At 36.9% G+C, this 20,994-nt stretch overlaps 1 protein-coding gene across 1 annotated transcript in view; it reads left to right on the plus strand.

Annotated features, from left to right (window-relative positions):
- LOC124542017 (P protein-like) overlaps positions 1–20,144 on the plus strand; it is a 70,369-nt gene extending 50,225 nt beyond the window's left edge. Inside the window, exons 8-20 of the mRNA XM_047119973.1 lie at positions 6,810–7,002; positions 8,636–8,784; positions 9,733–9,936; positions 12,438–12,553; positions 12,953–13,091; positions 13,766–13,901; positions 14,313–14,410; positions 16,119–16,220; positions 16,792–16,885; positions 18,019–18,161; positions 18,683–18,793; positions 18,878–19,019; positions 19,862–20,144. Of these exons, the coding sequence (XP_046975929.1) occupies positions 6,810–7,002; positions 8,636–8,784; positions 9,733–9,936; positions 12,438–12,553; positions 12,953–13,091; positions 13,766–13,901; positions 14,313–14,410; positions 16,119–16,220; positions 16,792–16,885; positions 18,019–18,161; positions 18,683–18,793; positions 18,878–19,019; positions 19,862–20,040 (1,806 nt within the window). The 3' untranslated portion in view covers positions 20,041–20,144. The remainder of the gene's footprint in view (positions 1–6,809; positions 7,003–8,635; positions 8,785–9,732; positions 9,937–12,437; positions 12,554–12,952; positions 13,092–13,765; positions 13,902–14,312; positions 14,411–16,118; positions 16,221–16,791; positions 16,886–18,018; positions 18,162–18,682; positions 18,794–18,877; positions 19,020–19,861) is intronic.
- The last annotated feature ends 850 nt before the right edge of the window (positions 20,145–20,994 follow it).

Below are 20,994 nucleotides of genomic sequence, written 5' to 3' on the forward strand. Positions count from 1 at the left end.
AACTTGTCATCTTGATAGAGGTCAGCTTGTCACGGCTTATTACTCTATAAAAATTGTCAAAGAAGCTGATATGACCACCACGATTGATACAACACGCGGTTCACTGGTTTCAATCTATTTATCATCTCATACTGAACGGTATCGGAAATTTACTAGGACTAAACCGAAAAATGCAGGTTTCATTTTTCGGTTTAGTCCCACTACTCGTTTTTTTTTATGCTATTGCTTGGCGAACGACCATATGTCCCACCTGATGGCAAGTGGTCACCAACGCCCATAGACATTGGCGCTGTAAGAAACATTACCCATTCCTTTCATCGCCAATGCGCCACCAACTTAGGGAACTAAGATTTTCCGTTCTTGTGCCTGTAGTTACACTGGCTCACTCACTCATTTGTAACAGAGTATTGTGGAATAAGTCTCGTTTCTTAAAAGGAAATAAAGCAATTTTTGAGGAATATTTTCGAAATATTGTCAGCCGAAATTTATTAAAAAGAGTTTATAAGTAAAGGTCGCAGGGTATAAGTTAGTAGTATAAGTGTTTGTATTCACATAACGCGTGTTCAGTTTCTTGCCTGCTAGTTAGTTTATCTAGTATCTTGGACGTTTCAAGGGCGATTGGTATAGATTTCAAGCGAAGCTAGATAGACAGACCATTGATTGTGTGGTTTTATTTATTACTAGTTATCGCCCGTGGCTTGCTCGCGTTTAACGAGTTTGGTTGTCATGTTAGGCAAAAAAATAGACTAAGGAACAACTCCTTGGTGTTCAAATTTGCTTTCCCACTGCTGGGCTAAGGCCTCCTCTCCCATTAGGAGAGGGCTTGGAACATATTCCTCCACGCTGTTCCAATGCGGGTTGGAATACACATGTGGCAGAATTTCTATGAAATCCGACACATGCAGTTTTCCTCACGGTGTTTTCCTTCACCGCCGAGCACGAGATAAATTGTAAACACAAATTAAGCACATGAATCAGCTGTGCTTGCTTTGAACCGTTTAAACCGTTTGAACCCGCAATCACCGGTTAAGATGCACGCGTTCTAACCACTGGGCCATCTCGACACTTAAAATTTAAATTATAAAATAAGTTTATTGTGGGTTATTCCTAAGTAATAGAAGTATACTATCTCGGAATTTATTGGGGACCTTTTGAGGTGTACATTGTACATTGTTTCGATCTATCTCATAGGGTTCATCAGGCGACCCATTGCCTTTCTACTTACATCACAAAAAACTAAATTACTATATCCTAGTATTTGACATAGCAAAATTATTGTTATTAAATGTAACTAGTAGTCGGCAGCGGCTTTGCTCAGTTAGGCAAAACATAGCCAATGTCCTTTCTTGGAGCTCAAGTTTGCTTCATACAAAATTTCATCAAATTCGGTTCAGCGGTTAGGTCTTGAAAGAGCGACATACTAAAAGACAGAGTTACTTTTACATTTATAATATTATAGACGAGATGGCCCAGTGGTTAGAACGCGTGCCTCTTATACCGATGATTTCGGATTCAAAACCAGGCAAGCACCGCTGATTCATGTGCTTAATTTGTCTTTATAATTCATCTCGTGCTCAGCGGTGAAGGAAAACATCGTGAGGAAACCTACATGTGACAAATTTCCTAGAAATTGTGCCACATGTGTATTCCATCAACCCGCATTGGAACAGCGAGGTGGAATATGTTCCAAACCTTCTCCTCAAAGGGAGAGGAGGCCTTTAGCCCAGCAGTGGGAATTTACAGGCTGTTGATGTTGTTGTTATAATATTAATATAGAAATATAGGAATCTATTCAACTTGAGATTTTTATACTATAGATTCTGTACCGACCTTCATAGTGCCAACTCTTGCGCACTGTGTTCACTCGTGCAGAGAGAAGTGAATGCACTTCAATAATGTTGCTCTACATGCACGACCAGCTGATTAGTTTAGCTTGAAATTGCTCTCGTTAGTTATCCAGTGGAAGAGATGTCAATCGAGAAAAAGTTTAACAAAAACATTTACAAATATACCATATTATTCAATACAGTTAGTTACTGGTGCCCTACCAGTTTGTGCAAGCCCGTCTGGGTACCTAATCATCAGATATTCTACAAATCAAATCAAATCATAATAAACTTTATTCAAGTAGGCTTTTGAATCGTCATTTTACAATTAAGTGAGGCTACCATCAATCCGGAAAGTAGCCAGAAGAACCGGCAAGAAAATCAGTAGTTACTCTTTTTCAACATTTAAAACAACTTACTATGGTTGTGTTCCAATTTGAAGGGTGAGCCAGTGTAACTTATATATAAAGGGCATGACATCTTAGTTCCCAAGGTTGGTGGCTAATTGGTGATGTAAGGAATGGTTAATATTTCTTACAGCGTCATTGTCTTGGTGGTGAAAAATTATCATTAAATGGCCCATAAGCTCGTCCGCCAACCTATAGCATAAAAAATATACAAGATTAACTTCCAGACAGGATATATATGAATGTAATTGTACTTCCCTGATATACTCTGTAATTAAAATGGTGGAAAAAACTATCAAGTCTTCTAGAATCTACTTTCAAAAGCGATGGTAGCTTAGTATCTAATTCAAAACTGCAACGTGATGATTCAATGTGTTTTAATGAGCCTAGTTGAATCCTACTAATATTATAAATGCGAAAGTATGTGAGGATTTATGTATTGTTTGTTACACTAATGAAAAACTATTGAACGGATTTTCATGAAATTTTACTGTAATATAGGTCATCAGAATGAGACATAGACTACTATTAATGTTTTTATGTAATTTGGTGATAACATAACGATATATATTAAGTAGAAAGCGAAGTCGGGGCGGATCGATAGGAAAGAATATAAAATAAATGGTAAATGGCCTAACTGACCAGGCTGACCTCTATCGTCACATAAGCGATGGCGCCCGCCAAAAGACGGAGAGGGTACCGCTGGTTTTTTAGTGGGTAAACCCGGTGGTCCTGGGTGCACTCGGCGTCCAGGAAACCGGGGAGTCCCACACACCCCCCCACTTTCCATCACGTGGGGGAAGCGCGTAAAGCGTTTTTCCAGCGAAAAAAAAATGTCTATAAGGTAGTGCCTTATTTTAACGATTTTTAATCTCGATGAGATATCTTACAGTACTACGGAATTCTGGAAGGAAGCCTGTGCTTGTGCTAACCCGTAGGAGTAGGAGCCACCCATTCGTGATAGCCAAACTGTCATTATCGTTGTGTCTCGGTTCGAAGGTTGCGAGGGCTAGTGTCATGACATGTCATATATGACATGAAGGTCATAACACATAATGGTTAATATTCCTTACAACAACGATGTCTTTGAACAATATTCACCACTTGCCGTCAGGTACGAGAGTCCACTTAGTTGCTTGACATAAGGAACGATATAAAAGATCAGATTTTAGAGTTCTATCAGTGGAAACCGAGATTTAGGACTAGGTAGGAGTGGAAATCTTACCCACGAAACCTCATTACGGTAGCTCGACATGGAATGCAAGGCTGGACGATCATATCGTTCAGTTATTGTATACATGATTACATTGTATATACTATCAATTGTCAAAATTAATAAAAACACACTCTGTGTTTGTGTCTCAGAGCGACTACCTTATTATAAAGTCCTAGTGCTCAATTTAATACTATGTGCTTAAATATTACCATTGTAGCTCATATTTACCAAACATACGATGTGTACAGCCGTGGTAAGCAAAGGTTCGTCACCTTAAGATCTATTTTCGCGTGCTCAGTACGAGCGATAATCTGCTTTACCGATCGAGAATGACATATTGCGTCGCAATGATTCGATGTTTAGATACAAAAGGTACTAAGAGCTTAAGACTCGATTAACGAATGTTTTTTTTTTTAACTGATGAAGGTTTTGTTACTCTGACTGTACACGAGACGTATGTTTTCCGTGACGTCATATTTGTGCGCCTTTTCGGTCGTTAGTCAGATACATAAACACAGCATGCGATAGTATTATCATGTAAAATTTTCCTTATTGCGAATTGTCGAACTAAATAGTAATTTATTGTTTATGAAACGTGATAGGGCTTTGTGCAAGCGCAAGGTAGGTAATGTCTTCGTTATATGATCATATATTCTACCTTCAAACAGCGACACGTATATAATATTTTTTTTAATTTAACACATTTGACATGTGACATTACAAAAAAAATATGCATATATCATTAAATTATGTTAATTATTTCCTATACAGTTATACTATTTTTATAGCTAGTATTTAGCGGACAAGCAAGCAGGCCACCTGATGGTAAGTGGTCCATAGACATAAGCACAATACGAATTATCCTTTCCTTGAATCGCCAAGTACTATAGTACAGCATTACTCAAAACAAAAAAAGACGTTATGGGACCAATTGAATACCAGTGAAGATCAGCTCATGTTCAGTAAATATGTAAAAATATAAAACGCCAAAATGTATTCAAGTAAAATGTACAAATGTCGAGTCGAGATGACCCAGTGGTCAGAACGCGTGCATCTTAACCGATGATTGCGGGTTCAAACCCAGGCAAGCACCGCTTGAATTTAACAATTGAAACCTATGTTACTCCTCATTACATCAGCTATCTGCCAATGAAAATCCCTTCCAAATCGGTCCAGCCTTTCCAGAGATTAGCCAGAACAAATAAAGAGACAGAAAATCCTTCTGTCTCTTTCACAAAAAATGCATGCATTTAGTAAAAAGCGATTATATTAATATTACAAACAGACACTCCAATTTTATCGTATGTATAGAATAGATTTATTGTTAAGTCTTAAGAAATACTAAGACGGCAAGCTGTGTGTGTGCTCACTGAATGCTATACACAGATCACGATTTCAGTAATTTCAAACAATCCCTACATTGTAGGCAAGTCGTGTCTGTCTGTTAATACTAAAATCATTAATATTTATTGACAATGTTACAGAGCCGAGATGGTCCAGTGGTTAGAACGCGTGCATCTTAACCGATGATTACGGTTTCAAACCCAGACAAGCCACTGAATTTTCGTGTGCTTAATTTGTGTTTATAATTCATCTCGAGCTCGGCGGTAAAGGAAAACATCGTGAGAAAATCTGCATGTATCTAATTTCATATAAATTCTGCCACAAGTGTATTCCACCAACCCGCATTGGAACAACTTGAAATGAAATTAGTCACATGCAGGTTTCCTCACGATGTTATCCTTCACCGCTGAGCACGAGATGAATTATAAAGACAAATTAAGCACATGAATCAGCGGTGCTTGCCTGGGTTTGAACCCGCAATCATCGGTTAAGATGCACGCGTTCTAACCACTGGGGCATCTCGACTCTCCGCATTGGAACATAGTAGTAGAATATTTTCCAAACCTTCTCCTCGAAGGGAAAGGAGGTCTTAACCCAGTAGTAGGAAATTTACTGGCTGTTATTGTTGACAATTTTACGAGATAGCCTCGTGAATCTGGTTTTAAATTACGGCTTCAAATTCATAATACAACTGACTTACATATGTATGTTTGTGTTAATATACTAGCGACCCGCCCCGGCTTTGCACAGGTGCAATACTGATACTATATACTACAGAATTTGTTAATTACGACATCACATTAGAAACCTCTAATATTATTAGCGTTTCTTTACCATATTGTCTATTTATATACAAAAACTTACCTCTCGTATCACTCTATCTATTAAAAAAAAACGCGTCATAAACCGTTGCGTAATTTTAAAGATCTAAGCATACATAGAATCTACTTTCCGTACCGGAGGTAGCTTCACTTAATACAGTTTGGTAAATGACTATTCTAAAGTTCTTGTAAAGCCTTGCGAAAGCTCAGACAGACAGACGCGTCCGAAAAGCTTTGTTCTATATACATATTCGTACATATATCGATATGTTATCTATATTTTGAAATAAAACAATTTCATTAGTTTACAATCAAATAAATCATATTAAATGACGATTCTGAAGTAAAGTATTCAATATTTAAACTTTGATTACGACCTCGAACCATTCCAATGATGAATTATTCATACCATTTCAATAGTTACAAATAAATTCACATAAAACGCTCATACAGTCATAAAACGTTTGATAGCTAAAGAGGAACAATAGTGTTTACAAACAGACATACATGTCCATAAATATTTATGATTGCATTGTTATCATGTAGCGTGTTGACTGAGAAGATTTGAAGGGAAGTCCAATTAAACAATATATAGGTATATTTGCCTAGGTTTTGGGTAACATATTCCAAAACCTAGGCAATTATAAACTTGGCACTAGAACGAGGTATTCGAAAGATAGTCTGTATAACATTTAAGTGTTATCAATATACCTACAAACTAATATTTCGAATTTGCATGTGAGTTTGTATATTTGTTACACTAACCATCTGAAATACATGTTTACATCACTCTACAGAAAAAGTAAAGTAAAGTAATAGCCTGTGAATTACTCACTGCTGAGTTAAGACCTCCTCTCCTATTAAGAAGAGGGTTTGGAGCGTATTCCACCACGCTTTTCCAATGCGGGTTGGTGGAATATACATGTTGGAGAATTTCGGTGAAATTTAACACATGCAGATTTCCTCACGATGTTTTCCTTCACCGCCGAGCACGAGATGAATTATAAACACAAATTAGGCACATATATATAGTGGTGCTTACCTGGGTTTGAATCTGAGACCATCGGTTAAGATTCTTTCAGACCACGTTCTAACCACTGGGTCATCTCAGCTCATCTACTGAAAAATCATACACAAATAACATCACATATAAATCGACCAGTACTATATATATATTGTTTTCCAATAATTCCAGGATTCTTCTCCATGGATGATCCAGCTTCAACCCGATGACGTCATAGACTTCTCGCCCAGTGCATCCGATTCGAAGACGCTAAGGATTGATATGAATCATGTACCAAATAAACATAACCCACTGTCGTTTACCAGGGGAAATTCCAGTAGAATCGATACTGCGAATAATATTACATCGATAAACTATAACAATGGTTAGTATATAATATACAGACATTATAATATGTTTTTAGTTGTTAATTTTATCGACGTGTTTAACAATCGTTCTATTCCAATGTATTTAGAAAAAATCTTAATAAATTATAAAGCTTAACCTTCCTTGTGATCTCATCTCTATCTTATAGTGAAAACTGCATGAAAATCCGTTCAGTAGTTTTGGAGTTTATAGCGAACATTCAGAGAGATAGATGCGGTCAGCGGAATTTGTTTTATAATGTACTAGTGACCCGGCTTTGCACGAGTGCTATGATGTGACATCACAGTATCAGTTCTTCTTTACTATATTGTCCTTGTATTATATATAAAAACCTTCCTCTCGAATCACTCTATCTATTAAAAAAAACTGCATCAAAATCCGTTGCATAGTTTTAAAGATTTAAGCATACATAGGGATATATGGACAGAGAAAGCGACTTTGTTTTATACTATGTAGTGAATAGTAATATAAATAATAATAATAATAAAATGAATCCTTTTTTTGTGTGGCCGATTTTAATGCGATTGTGGCACATAGAATTTTTTTTATTGCATAGGTTTGCGGACGAGCGTATGTGCCACCTGATGGTAAGTGGTCACCATCACCCATAGACCCTTGTCTACGCTGTAAAAAATATTAACTATTCCTTACATCGTCAATGTGCCACCAACTTGGGAACTAAGATGTTATGTCCCTTGTGCCTGTAGTTACACTGGCTCACTCACCCTTCAAACCGGACCACAACAATACTGCGTACTGTTATTTGGCGGTAGAATAACTGATAAGTGGGTGGTACCTACCGACGGGCTTGCCCAAAGCCACCAAGCAGTTATGGTCTCATTTTGAATGTCTCTAGTCGTAGATGCAAAAAATTAAAAAGTTAATTTAACAAAGAATAAATTTAAAAGAGAGGGAATAAGTTACTGGTCGGATAGAGAGTACTACGTATCAAGGGGTATACAAAACCTTCAGTGATTGTTGAAAGTATTATTAACTTCACTTTCATTTCAAAACAATAGGTCATTTTTAACTGCATACTAAATCAAATACTCGATAATCAACAATCGCTGTGATACTTTGGGTAGGCTGAAAGGAATGTCCTAGCCTTCCCAAAGGTTGTTATACTTCAACTCACAAGATTTCTAGAGTTGATTGCGGTGCAGTACCAACAACATTTTGGAATTAATTCCTACTAGATTCAGACCCCTCCTTCCCAGTAGTCACTTTGGCCAAGTGTCCAGGGCAACCCGCCCCCTCAGATCAAATAATTATTTTACATATTTTCAAAACAGATTCTGACTTTTCCGATACATCCAGAATGTACAAAGATGGTAATAAACCAGTAACTGGGTATTTCAACAGAGCATTTTGTATTCGCTAATTGAAAAACGATGAAAGTTTGTCTATTCTAAACAAATGGTGTCCTATCAAAGTCATAGGCGCCCTATTATCCTAATGTGCCTTATGGGCAATCCTCCTCCAAATCAATTTTGTGCTATATATGGATAAGCTATTAGCCATATTAGTCACATTAGCCATGTTACAAATCATATAAATATTATATAACCTTAGTATGTTTTACTAAAAGAGCCGTTACCAAAAAAAAAGCTTGTCATGATTACAATTTTCAGAAAGTTCCATATCGTTACGTATTACTACGACCAGCAACAAAACCGTACCACTTACCGTCAGTTACCAGCTCAACCCGTTGTCAGAGGAGGACGGTATCATCTACGCGAGCATCCTGCTCTGCGTTTTGTACATCTTAATCATATTCGAGGTAATTCTTAGGCTATTAGTTAATTTTGTCTTAGATTTTCGCGATTATTACACATTGAAATAAAACTAGTTTTAACGGATTTCAATCGCGTATATTAATTATTTTTATCATCCCGACGTTTCGAGCACTTTACAGCGTTCGTGGTCATCGATAGACTAAGGTGACATTTGTCTATTTGAAGTACAAAAGAAATATTATTTACAACTACCGCCAACGATTACTTAATTGGTATCTTGAGTAACGTTCCGGTTGCACGCAGAAGGCACTGACTGTGTCTTTCGGTCTTGCAGTCTGCTGGATTTGGGATTTTAAATTTTTAATAAGTGGATCCCAGGTGTTTGTAACGAAATTGTAAAGTGCTCGAAACGTCGGGATGAAAAAAATAATTAATATACGCGATTTAAATCCGTTAAAACTAGTTTTATTTCAATATTAGTTAATTGATTGAGCCGAAATGGCCCTGTTAGAACGCATGCATCTTAATCGATAATAACCAGTACCAGGCATGCTGCGCTGAATTTTCACGCGATTCATTTGAGTTTATAATTCATCTCATACTCGGCGGTGAAGGAAAACATGGTGAGGATACTTGCATGTGTCTGATTTCAACGAAATGTAGCCACATGTTTATCGATAAACATATTGGAGCAAGCGTGTTGGAACATGTTCCAAACTTTTCCCTCAATGGAAGAGACCTTAGCCCAACAGTGGAACATTTATAGGCTTTTAATATAAAATATGTAGAATGCTCCAATGGCTGTTGATGGACACTTGGAATATTCTCATCCGAAAATCCTTTACGATAAATGAATCATAAATATGAATGAAGCAAATTATCAGGTCTGGTCTTAAACCAGTAATCTTAGGTTAAGATTCAGGTGATCCTGGTTCTAGTTAAATTTGCCAGAATTGAAGATGTTATCAATCCTCATTTCTGATTTCCAACAGATAGTAAACAGGACCATAGCAGCCATTCTCTCATCGTCCCTGGGAGTCGCGGTGCTGGCCCTCAGCGGCGTCAGACCATCATTACCAGAACTCGTCTCCTGGCTGGACATGGAGACCTTGCTTCTGCTGTTTAGCATGATGATTCTGGTTGCGATATTGGCAGAAACCGGTCTCTTTGATTATTTAGCGGTTGTGGCTTTTGAGGTAAGTTATTATTTTGCGTACTGTGTATACCCAAAAATGTTGCCAGTCCAAAAATAAAATAGTTTTTTTGCGATCGAATACAAATATTTTATGCAGGATTTTTATTCTACGCATACGAAACCGTTATGGGTTGTTAGTATGTTATGAAAATAAAAGATTAATAATGCTATATAAATATATAATTAAAATTGTATTGCAGCCGTTTTTACTATAAAGTAGTCTATGGTTTTATATTTACAGACACAATTATACTCATAACAATATATTTCGGACTCTGTGGTAGTATGTTTAATACATCTACATTTTATTTAAGTCTTCCTGCCCGGTTTCTTCTCGTATTTGCTCATGTTCTCAGGTAATATTACCTGGTCCCCTTTTTATTACCTAAAAGGTCAAGACCTTATAAGCCTGGAGGGATGTAAGTCTAAACTGGTAGTTACAGTACAGTCGTCCTTTCGTTCTTACAATACGTCAATACTGGTATCTGTGTTGTGGCAGGTCAGAGCATAGCAAGAGCTCACGAGATTTGTGGTCACCCAGTCTGGTCTTTCAGTCTTACGTGCAATACCATCGAGCGCGCTCGTGTGCCCGCTCGTTTCGGCAGACGTTCTCTTACTCTTTCTCTTCTCACATTCCATCTCTTTCTAGTCTCGTCTCGTTATATACCACGGAAGAGGAAAAACAAACAATCTAGAATTACACTATAAGGCATTTTTTAAAAATATATATTACGTGCATAAATTCTAGTACTGCAGTAGACACTTACTAGTGGTTTCATATGCCACGCCCTCTTACTAATTCCACTATTTTTTTCTTCCGTGATATCATATCTCCTAAAAGACGTATTATTAGCTCTTCTGAATTTTGGATGTGTGATATTTGATACTAAAAAAAATGTAGTAAATCTTCTCAACAATAGATGTCGCTAGTAGTTTCTTGAATCGCGCTATCGAAGTGTTCCTGTCGCTTGCGAGAGTTTATTTACTAGCAGGTTTCTAGTTTTTCTATCTACCAATAGATGGCGGTCTATGCTAAATATTTTTTTTTCATTGTTTGTCGTTACAAAGGTAAAGGGTAACTTTACTACTAACTAGTTATTACAGTATCTGCTAGCAAAATTGGAGACACGTCCCACAAATACATTAAAGAAAGAATGTAGAAAAAAAGAAATGTTTATTAGGACACGACAAAATTAAGTTATAAACTAGCATAACCTTACTTTTTATCCAAGTTGTCTTTTTCTAGGTAATTATTTAACATAAATACAATAATACGGTGACGTATTATGTCTTGAAAGCTTCATTGTTTGCCTTTTTTCTATTTAAAAAGTGTATGTGAAGGTGTTAAAAATATTGCTGGATATTTAATAATGAAATACACATACGCCATCTAGTGATGACTGGTATAACAACTTTAAATTATTTTCAGTTTAATTAGAAACGACAAAAATCTATTACTATTTTATGTTACTTACTGTAAAAATAGTATTTTATAATAGATATTTACAATTAAATAAATAAAAAAATTAAAAAAATGTGAGTTTGTGACTCATTTTTATAATTTTTTTTCAGATTTACACAAAGTTAAAAATTTATTCGCTAAAAGATTTCTATAATTTAATCCAAAATTTGAATTTAGAAAAAAAAATAAAATCACTCACATAATTCATTTTACTAAGACAAAAAAAATACTTGAACAATATGTATACAAAGTTACAACAGTTAACATGTAGATGGCGCTAGTTGTATTTTAAATCGCGCTATCGTTTCGTACAATAGCTATCCATATAGTGTCCGTGACCCGTCGTATCTGTCCTCACGATTAAGTTTTCCTTCACCGCAGAGTACGGTATTTTATACCGATAGAATTTTTGATCGTCTAGTACTGTAAAGTACAAAGACGTCTATAAAGCATTACATGAAGTAGGTATAGCTCTTCCTACTGATCTTAGTGGTCAATGGCTATAGATTACCGCTAACTAATATGTAGCTATGTTGCAGAATATCGATAGTATCGTTTTGACCAATACTGTCGATAGTATGTATAGTTTTGGATTTTCGATAGTCTGAGTGAATTTTGGAAAAAGGATAATGACAAAAGTCAAAGATTGCGTTAGTGTTTTTTGAATGGAGGTCCTGATTTATCATTAATTTTTTTTTTTGTTTTGAAACGCTTCTTTATTATATTAATTCTACACTTCTAAAAGAAATCACACAATTGTGTAAATGTATTTTTTATACATCAAGAAAAAGTACTAAATTTAAGAAATTCTTGTACTCTTCACTGCCGGAAACTTAATTAAGCTCTTTAAAATATAGTATATGGAGAAAATAATACTATCGACTAATAGTATACGACTTAATATAGTTATGTAAAATGGTCGTCATTTTACAAAAGTGTTTGAAAAAACTTGAATCAAGTTTTATTTTGATTAATTTTTGGTATCATAACTGTTTTAACTTTGAACAGAATCTGATCAGCTACCTATTTAATTGTTTCAGTTGACCGGCGGTCGTACCTGGCCGCTCATCAACACACTGTGCTTCTTCACGGCTATCTTTTCAACATTCCTGGACAATGTCACCACTGTGCTACTGATGACACCGGTTACTATAAGGTCAGTAATAAACACGTCATCATATTAAGATACCATATTTTGGGGTTGCTGTAAATTTAATTGTATTTTACTGACTTTAAGCTACAAATTTTGAAAAGGTGTAACTACCGGTTTTTTTTTCGGTAAAATCTACTTCCCAAACCGGTTGTAAGTTAACGTTTATATTCTGTTTTTTGAATGCCTACATGACCCATATGATTCTTGGTAATAATTTGGTTATCGGGTAGTTTTACCTATATTGGTAGTTAAATATAAGCTGATGTTATTGAATTATTGATGGATTGTATACCCAAAAATGCTGAATCGTTTTACTACTCCCAAGAGCGTGGGTTAATAGTAGAAGCCGAAAGTAATAAGATACGGGATTGCCCAGTGATTTTATGTTTTTTTTTATTACAGATTATGCGAAGTAATGCAGCTGAACCCTGTACCAGTTCTGATGTCCATGGTGATCTTCAGCAACGTGGGTGGTGCGGCCACACCCGTTGGGGATCCCCCCAATGTCATCATAGCCAGCCATCCGTCTGTATTACATGCGGTAAGAATTATTATTAACTTGGTGGTAGAGCTTTGTGCAAACTCATCTAGGTGGGTACCACCCACTCATTATATTGTTGAGATTCGGTTTGAAGGGTGATCGGTTTAATGTAACTACAGGCACAAGGGACTTTATTCGCCAGTTCTGCTAGGTTTTAGTAAATAATAAATAAATAAATATGAGACATCATCACATACATTACTCTGATCCCAATGTAAGTAGCTGAAGCACTTGTGTTATGGAAAATCAGAAGTAACGATACCACAAACACCGAAACACAAGACAACGTAGATAACTAACGATAATTTACATCGATTCAGCCGGGAATCGAACTCGGAGTATTGTACCCATGAAAACCGGTGTACACACAACTCGACCACGGAGGTCGTCACTGTGACAATTTGATTTTGACGATTTAGTAGTTACTGTGATTGTTCAGATATATGTCTTATTTATTTATTTTTTGGTACAGTTACAGATAACAGATTAAAACATTTAGATACATGAGATAGTACTTAACATATTTAACAATAAATCTGCTTTCCAATTACAACTGTACACAGCACTTCAGTGTGTCAGCACAACTAGACGCTAAATCAACAAAGGCCGAAGAAAAAAAACAAAAAAAAGAAGAAAAGAAAAAGAATCTTATTAATAAAATATATCAATTTCAGAACATAAACTTCACCTCCTTCACTCTCCACATGGGAGTCGGCATCTTGCTCGTGTGCGTGCAAACATACATACAACTACGATTCATGTTCCGAGACATGAACAAGTTGAGACATAGCGTGCCGAGGGATATCGTGGGTGAGTTAAATAATGAGTGCTGTGTCGATTTTGATAGAACTTTATCATGTTTATAAGATATTATCGGAGATTAAGTTTCCAATTTCACTAGATACGTCACTAGATATGTTTGAATAGTTTACATGTAGGACTAAGTTATTCCTTATTATATCTATCTGCCAGCGAAAGTCCCTTCAAAATCGATCCAGCTGTTCCAGAGATTAGCCGGAACCAACAGACAAAGATTATAAAGACACAACAACGTACTCACTCCCAATTTTATTATATGTACACAGATAAAATAATTTGATCAGAGGCTTTGTAGAAATGCAAAATATCGTGTATGACATTTTTAAAACGAAAATTAAATCATTATAATAAATCCCGAACAACACGTTTTTTCTTTTTTATATGAGAGTATCTAAATTACAGAGATGCGTCAAGAGATAGGAGTCTGGAAGCGAGCCGCAGCATCCCTCTCCTCTTATTCAAGAGACGAAGACATTGTGAGGAGAGCGCTTGAGAAAAAGGTACCAAATAAACATATTTTTATTACTCTACACCAATGATATTCAAATAAACAGATATGTTATACCCATACTAAACAACAGAAAAAAGTTTGCCGCGCCGGGGACCGTTTATTTTAGTTTATTTTTACATTTCGTTAAAAGTAAAAAGGATAGCATGATAAAAACAATAGTAAAAGGGATAACTAGATGTTTTAATATGTAATTATAACGTATTAATACGTAAAACGACTAAAGGCAAACGTCCCAATTAGGACGTTTTCTACTCTTCACTTTTTGCGCGTTAATAACTTATCTGTTTACTAGAACATCATTGCTCTACACTATATAAAATTATATATGTATATTATAGCCCTGCCTTTTTTTATATGTTGATAATATAATCGAATTATTGCAAATATCCTAGTTCGTTAAAGACGAATAGATTAAATTAGATTGAAATTAGTATGCAGATTGGCCAATCTAATTTATGACGTTCTTTTATTCGTTTTTTTAGCCAATCAGTGCGACGTTTATACCAGCCAATCAAAGTTAATAATGCTATGGACACTGACCTTAGATTAATCTGATTTTTAACCATTGGTATAAAACAATCAAAGGATCTACACGATTTTTCCTATTCTAAAAGTTAATACCAACTAGGTAAAAACAAGCAGAGATGGCCCAGTGGTTAGAACGCGTGCATCTTAGCCGATGATTTCGGGTTCAAACCCAGGCAAACACTACTAAATATAGGTGCTTAATTTATGTTTATAATTCATTTCGTGCTCAGCTGTGAAGGAAGACATCGTGAGGAAACCTTCGTGTGTTTAATTTCATAGAAATTCTGCCACATATGCATTCCAACATTGCATTGGAACAGCGTGGTGGAATATGTTCCAAACCCTCTCCTTAATAGGAGAGGAGGCCTTAACTCAGCAGTGGGAAATTAACGGGCTGCTACTTTACTTTACTAGGTAAAAACAAACGCTTCAAAAGCCGAAGTTATCATTGCATGTTCTGGGACATTGGGAAAACTCGATACTTATTCCCGGTCTAGAAATCCGCTCATACTTAGGTTTAAAGATCTTTATTCTCAACAAGACAATACATAGTCACTTATTTGAGAACATTACTAACTTAAAATATATAACATTGCTAACATTCGTCACACCAAGTTTTATTTAATCTGTTGTGGTTAGTACGAAATTAATAAGAGAATAAAAGAAAAGAAAAGAAAAACGCACCCACTGTATGCGTTAGTTGGTAAGATATTGCGCAAGTTGCTTTTTAAATGCACTAAGTGAATGCGTCTGCCTTATACGAGAAGGTATTTTATTATTCTACTGTATACTACTTTTAAGAGCTGAGATGGCCCAGTGGTTAGAACGCGCGCATCTTAACCGATGATAGCGGGTTCAAACCCAGGCAAGCACCACTATATATATGTGCTTAATTTGTGTTTATAATTCATCTCGTGCTCGGCGGTGATGGAAAATCGTGAGGAAACCTGTGTCTAATTTTATCGAAATTCTGCCACATGTGCATTCCACAAACCCGCATTGGAACAGCGTGGTGGAATATGTTCCGAACCCTCTCCTTAATGGAAGAGGAGACCTTATCTCAGCAGTGGGAAATGTACAGGCTGTTACTTTACTTCTACTTTATACTACTTTCCATGTATAAGTACAGAACTTAAAATCAATGAGTTTCATTTTAAGGCTCGTTTCAGGTACAGAGACTGCAGACCACGCTGATGAAGCGAGAGGCGGGCAGTGGGAAGTCCAAGTCGGATCCGCTGTTTTCTTCGACGCTCGCTCAAATGAAACAAAAGGTTCGTAACAAACCCAATTTAAATCGGTGCTGAATTCGTCACTCTTAATCGATACCTCACTTGGTACGATTACTTTGAGGTAGGGCTTTGTGCAAGCCCGTCTGGGGAGGTACCACCCACACATCAGTTATTCTACCGCCAAATAATAGTACTTAGTATTGTTGTATTCCGGTTTCAAGGGTGAGTGAACCAGTGTAACTACAGGCACAAGGGACATAACATCTTTGTTCCCAAGGTTGGGCGCAGTGACGATGTAAGGAATCGTTAATATTTCTCACAGCGTCATTGTCTATGGGTGATGGTGACCAGTTATCATCAGGTGGCCCATATGCTCGTCCACAAAATGTCTATAACATATAACTATGAGTCAGTTTCATCAAACTCGATCGGAACTGCGTGGTGATGTAAATTTCAAATCCAAAAAGATAATGAAGCCTGAACTATGACATATTATTGAAAAAGTAAAAAAGTACCAACAATAAGATGAAGTGGACCTTGGTTGAGTGTGTGTGTGTGTCACACACACATACACTGTCACTAGTTATCTTGATTTCGGTCTTTCGATTTCCAGTACCGCATCAGGGATATGCAGCTGTTGGTGAAATCAACGATTTGTGTGACCTTCGTCGTTGTCGTGTTCTTCCTGCACGCCATACCTGAACTACGTGAGTATAACCTTCCAATGACCTTCATTCAATGACAGGTACAGATACAGATTGCTAGAGTTCACAGGATTTTGGCAATCTGGCCCTAATTAATCTTGTATTTAGAGCCCATAGTTGTATATACTTTGGTACACCTGACACCAACCTTCTGACTTTTGTCTCCCCAAAACCGATTAAGCGTAATAGGCTATTTGACAATGCGAAAAATAAGTTGTGAATTATTGTAATCAGTGTATATTACGAGTTTGAAAATGGTTATTTACTAACGAAACTTGAAAATAATACTCAATTTATTCAAAAATCAATAAATAAGAATGCATTTATTCAAACGTTTGTCACGTGACACAAAACGCTCCTGATTGGCCGGGCTTATGATGAAGTCACATTCTTGTAAATCTTGCTATTCTAATATATGTACTACAGATTAAAATACAGCAAAGTGACGTCACCGACCCCTTTGCAGCGTCATATTGTCCAAGTAGCGTTTTCGCGCGTTATTTAAATATGGAATTTTTAATATGATATTTTTCGGCAAATATGTACTAGAAATGGAAAAATCAACTTTTGGTGAACTTGATTTTGAACTTGGAACGGTACCATTTCGGATAATTTTTATCAGAATAGTATAAATAAGCATGAGTCGTGAACACAACTTTGGAACGAAGGAGTTAAGGCGCGGACTGAACGTGATTGGTCCGTCTGTCTTTCACTTGTCATTTGCATACTACATGCATCTATGCTCACGACTCATGCAGCGCAGTATAATATATCAATACAATACATCACACATCATACTTACATCCATATGCAATGTTTGTTAGTAAGTCTGTTAAGTTTTACTTGGTGGTAGCTTTGTGCAAGCTCGTCTGGATAGGTACCCACTCATCAATTATTCTACCGCCAAATAACAGTACTCAGTATTGTTGTGCTCCGGTTTGAAGGGTGAGTGAGCCAGTGTAAATACAATGTAACTACAACCTATACTATAAAAAAAGGAAAATCTGATCTGATGACAAAACATTTTTGTGGTATGACCTTAGTGTACAGGAACACCTCACATTCAATACCACGGAGTAAATACTATAGCTTGGTTTTTGTAATAGGTTTTTACTATTAATTTATTATGTATACAGAGGGATTATCATTGGGTTGGACGGCGTTACTGGGAGCCATACTTCTGCTACTTCTAGCTGAGAGAGAAGACCTGGAACCGGTGCTTGCCAGAGTGGAGTGGTCTACCTTATTATTCTTTGCAGCCTTATTTGTTTTAATGGAGGTAATTTTTGTATTCTTTTATATCAATCATGAATGACAGATAGATTAAGTAAAGTCTACATTTGTGCTTGAATTTATTAACCTTGTTGATAAAGCGTGGTTACACAACTGCCTCGTTTAATCGTTGACCAGATGTAATTTGCAAGATTCTTGGTTCAAACTGTAAATCGAGCCAGTGAAAAAATATTGGATTTGGTCTAAAGATTCTCACTAACAGCCTCGATTCTGAAATTTTGGATATTTGTGCCTTGGAAAGCATATAAAGACATTGCTCTTGCGCCTGGATTCGGTCGTAAAGGATCGTATAGGTCGTAGTAGGATTTGCTGACCTAGAGAAAAGGCATAGGGAGCTTACTTGTGTAGTTGTCTCCCCGAGATTATCTGCTGTGATGAAAATCCCTTAGTTATCAACTAATCACAATGTAACTTTTCATACAAAAAAAATTTATACAAATCGTTATTTATTAAGCACTCATGAGTTCCCAACAAACAACTCATGTTTTACCTTGATGTAATTTTCAGGTTTTATCAAAATTAGGCTTAATAGCCTGGATAGGCAGTCTAACAGAATCGCTAATATTGAAAGTTGGGGAGGAATCAAGACTGTCTGTTGCGATAATGCTCATTCTATGGGTAAGTCATGTTTGTATGTCTATAACATTTATGAAATTTATTGAAAATACTCGTTGCCATATAATCCAATCTGGATGTTTATAGGTTTCGGGGCTGGCGTCGGCGTTCGTGGACAACATCCCGCTGACGACGATGATGGTGCGCGTGGTGGGCGCGCTGGCAAGCTCGCTGGCGCTGCCGCTGCCGCCGCTGGCCTGGGCGCTCAGCTTTGGCGCCTGCCTCGGAGGTAACTATCCCACCTGAGCAAGCATTGCTACAAAAGCTATTCACTTACACCCTAAAATTTCAACATTGCATTGATTTCATCTATGAGTAGTAAGGTAGGCAAGGGTCACTACCGCACCACCACTGATATTGGCACTGTATTAAATATTAACCATCCCATACATGTGACATTTACTAGTCTTCCTACGTTTTTTTATTCTCGCTGGAAAAACGCATTACGCGCTTCCCCCACGTGATGGAAATTGGGGGGGGGTGGTGGTGTGGGAATCCCCGGAGCCCTGACTGCCGAGTGCGCCCAAGTACCCCGGGTTTACCCACTAAAAAACCAGCGGTACCCTCTCCGTCTTTCGATGGACGCCACGGGATCACTTACGCATGCTACCGTGACGTCCTGACGGTCGGCCCACCTATAAGGGCCTCCAACACCTAGGGGTGATTTCCGGAGTACTGGGACCCCCCCTAGTCGCTGCGGCGCCTATTGAGGTGAGGGGAGAAGGTGCGCGTAGTGCCTTTTCCTCCTCCCCGGTCGTCTTCTGCAGAGCGAGTCAGCTGCGGCACTCTCTTCCCGCTCCGAAGCTTCCTTCTGCGACATGACACTTTTGCAAAAGGAGCGCATCAAACTAGTCTTCCTACCTTGTTGTGTCACCTCACATACATATGTATATCATATTGTATTATTATTCTTCTAGCTGGCGAGACGGCCCTTAGACTCTTAACCATCGAACTGATAAACTTTGCCCTGTTGTGGGATATATACATGTTCCTTATTTTGCCCCTTTTATATAGCTCCACAGCTTTACAATCGAAAAAATCCAACCTCAAATTGTACAATTACTGTTGTAGGCAACGGAACACTAATCGGTGCGAGCGCCAACGTCGTGTGCGCCGGCGTCGCGGAGCAGCACGGCTACCGGTTCACCTTCATGGAGTTCCTCAAAATCGGGTTCCCCATCATGATCGGGAACCTCATCGTCGCTTCCATATATCTCTTGATATGCCACAGTCTTTTCACTTGGCATTGAACCTCTTTACAGATTCGAATGCAATTTTTTTTTTTTCGTTTTTGACATCTGCCTTTCAATTATAGTGTCACCGACATATCTATTCTGTGGCAGCGACGCCGTCGTCGAATATGTGTTACCATTTAAATAAATTGGCTACTAATTTCGGTATAGCCTAGATACTTAGTATTATCACGCCAATAAGCTGCTGTCTCTTTCAGTATTACTTCGTAACTCAAAGGTAGGGTGAATAAAAATAGTTTTTTTTTCATAGATAGTATTTTTGATCAAGACACTAAAAATGCGTAGATCAAATAAATGGTAACACTGGACGCTAGCCAAAAATTGACATCGAAATTACAATTCAAAATGGCGTTCGTTCTCCATTTGCCCGCCAAAAGTCATTGGCACTATAATTCAGTAACGATATGTCAGCTGTCAAAAATAATTTTTTAAACATGGCGTCTTTTTTATTTTATATTATGATTAGTCAATTTTAAACCCATGATTATCAATGACATCACAAATAATAATATTCAAATATTACTCTTATATCATAGTATTGTCTGTCCCACACATACTGTATGTTTTATTTTTAATTTTTACGAAATAATTGTAATAATTTTTACTTTTTAATTATTAACACCATCTTTATAGCAACTCTAGTTGCTTTGCTTAACCGACACAGTATTTATCTTTACTATATTTAGTTCCTTCATTTGTTTAGTACTTAATTTTTAATTGATAACTAGATATTTTTAATTAATTTTAGTTTTAAAAGCGAAATAATTATTTATTATGTTAATGTAAAAATGGGTCCAAAACTAGGTATTTTAATCAAGTATTGTTTTAGTTGTGATGTCTCACAATTAAATGTTTGTGTACAGTCACCCTCAAATATATTATATGCTATTCATTTATTAATATTTATTAGTGTGTGAAAATATTAAAACGTACATTACAATGTATTTATTA

Source organism: Vanessa cardui, chromosome 29 (genome assembly GCF_905220365.1).
Source record: "Vanessa cardui chromosome 29, ilVanCard2.1, whole genome shotgun sequence".
NCBI lineage: Eukaryota > Metazoa > Arthropoda > Insecta > Lepidoptera > Nymphalidae > Vanessa > Vanessa cardui.